This window comes from Helianthus annuus, chromosome 4, assembly GCF_002127325.2.
Source record: "Helianthus annuus cultivar XRQ/B chromosome 4, HanXRQr2.0-SUNRISE, whole genome shotgun sequence".
Lineage (NCBI taxonomy): Eukaryota > Viridiplantae > Streptophyta > Magnoliopsida > Asterales > Asteraceae > Helianthus > Helianthus annuus.
Window position 1 is genome coordinate 188,613,488 of NC_035436.2, and position 1,825 is coordinate 188,615,312.

Here is a 1,825-nt window from a genome sequence, read left to right on the forward strand (position 1 = left end):
TCCACAGCAACACGTCAACCATGTTAATATTATCTCAAAATGATACAGATAAAAAATTAACAAAACGATTTAATCAAGTTAATATTATCCCAAACAATATGATGAGATGATACAACCATTGATCAAGTACAACCAAGTTTTCATAAGCAAAACTCAAGGTCATTTATTGAATGGGTGATGAGATATAACAAAACAAAAGTGATCCAGGTGATACCGTATGGATGAAACTGCAAACACCAAGAAGTTGATACGATATATAACCTGCATCAATGAAGCAAAGTAAAGATCACAAATTGGCTTATAATCTAGTTCACGTCTTAGTATCAATGAAGCGAAGGCTAATAAAGATCACAAATTGGCCAGCAATTACTAATAAAGATATTTCGAATTATCAAACAAAAAATCTAATCCACAATCATCTACATCTAGTTCATGTCTTCGTACTGCAAATCAAGTTCAAGAATCAAAATTCAACAAAAAGCATATATCAATGCTAATCAAGTTCAACAATCCACATTCAACAAAAATCATACGTCAACGATAAACAAAAACAACATCACGATCCTAACCTTACCACTCATCGAAGCTTCCCCTTAACCGAACTCTGCCTCTTAGCCGCTTCAACAATCTTCTCATTATACCCTTCAATCGGAGGCGTCAACGTCGCCATAAACCTATTCACCGGAAACGGCGTCAAATCCGGCACCAACGCGGCCTCCCTCAACCCTTCCGGCAACGCCTCTATCGCCTCTTTCTTACACTTCAACAACCCTGTCTCTGCCACCTGTCTTGCCCTATGCTTCCTCATCAAAATCCTACTATACTCCTTAGCTAACCTCCTCCCATCCTCAACCGTCAACTCGTATTTCGGCACCTTATCGCCATCCACCACCCCTAATGTTATCAAATCCAACCCTTCAGGTCCAATTCTCGCTATTTTTTCATCATCGTTTTTATCATTTTTATCCTTATTTTTGTTCTTTTTGAAATTAGCAATTTCTAGCTTTCTGTTTTCAGAAATCAATCCCATTTTCTCTCGCTCGGCTTCTCGTTCACGTTCCTTGGGTTTCAAGTATCTTACCGGTGCCTTGGCCTGCAAGCAATCGTCAATCAGCTGTTCGAGTTGACCTTTTCGCGGACCTTTTGTGGCGGATGGATCTGGCTTCTGTTGACCTTTTTTGATGGTGATTTTGGACCGTTTTAGGGTTTGGCCGTCTTTCACTTTGCCTTTGCCTTTTGCGGTTCCGCTTACGGAGCATTTTTGGAGGAATCGGTGAGTTAGGGTTTCGATTTGGGAAGTGAGTGGTTTGAGTTTGTTGAGGTCTGTGATTCTCATCATTGTTGTTGTGAGAGAATGTAAGGTGGCGGTGGTTGTGGTGATGATGTGCGGTGGTGGTGGTGGTGGTGGTGGCGGAGTGACGGAGCTAGGGTTTTGTGGAAGATGAAAGGAAGGCTGATTACAAAAACATGTTGAAGAGAACGGGGTTGAAGTTGACGATATAGAAACTTTGAGGGGTTTTATTACAAATTTACTTAAACTAGGCATTATTATTTTATGAAATTTAGGAATAACACCCGTGCGCGTTGCGGCGCAGGACATTATAAACATCGAATCAATTAGTCCAAACGTTATGCGATACGTTAGCCATATGAAAACACGCGTGCCAACGTATCCAACTCTATGTAACTTATATAAGCATTGCGATTGGATCAAAGTGTAAAGTAAATCGAGTTTATAATGTACAATCATAACGTATTATACGTGACCCGACTCATACATAGAAAACGTAACAAATATAAAAGAAAAAAACTAACACGTGTATGT

The 1,825-nt window shown here is 39.8% G+C and overlaps 1 protein-coding gene across 2 annotated transcripts; it reads right to left on the bottom strand.

The window, feature by feature from the left end:
* LOC110937573 lies at positions 1 to 1,468 on the bottom strand. Of its 2 annotated transcripts, none has more exons than XM_022180015.2 (2): positions 570 to 1,468; positions 1 to 261 (listed from the first exon to the last, which is right to left on the bottom strand). In XM_022180015.2, the coding sequence occupies exon 1, from the start codon at positions 1,337 to 1,339 to the stop codon at positions 578 to 580; it is 762 nt and encodes a 253-aa protein (XP_022035707.1). In that variant the 5' UTR covers positions 1,340 to 1,468; the 3' UTR covers positions 1 to 261; positions 570 to 577. The 2 variants fall into 2 exon arrangements, with proteins under 2 accessions (XP_022035707.1, XP_022035706.1); XM_022180014.2 differs by having other exon boundaries at positions 575 to 1,466.
* Positions 1,469 to 1,825: the final 357 nt, after the last annotated feature.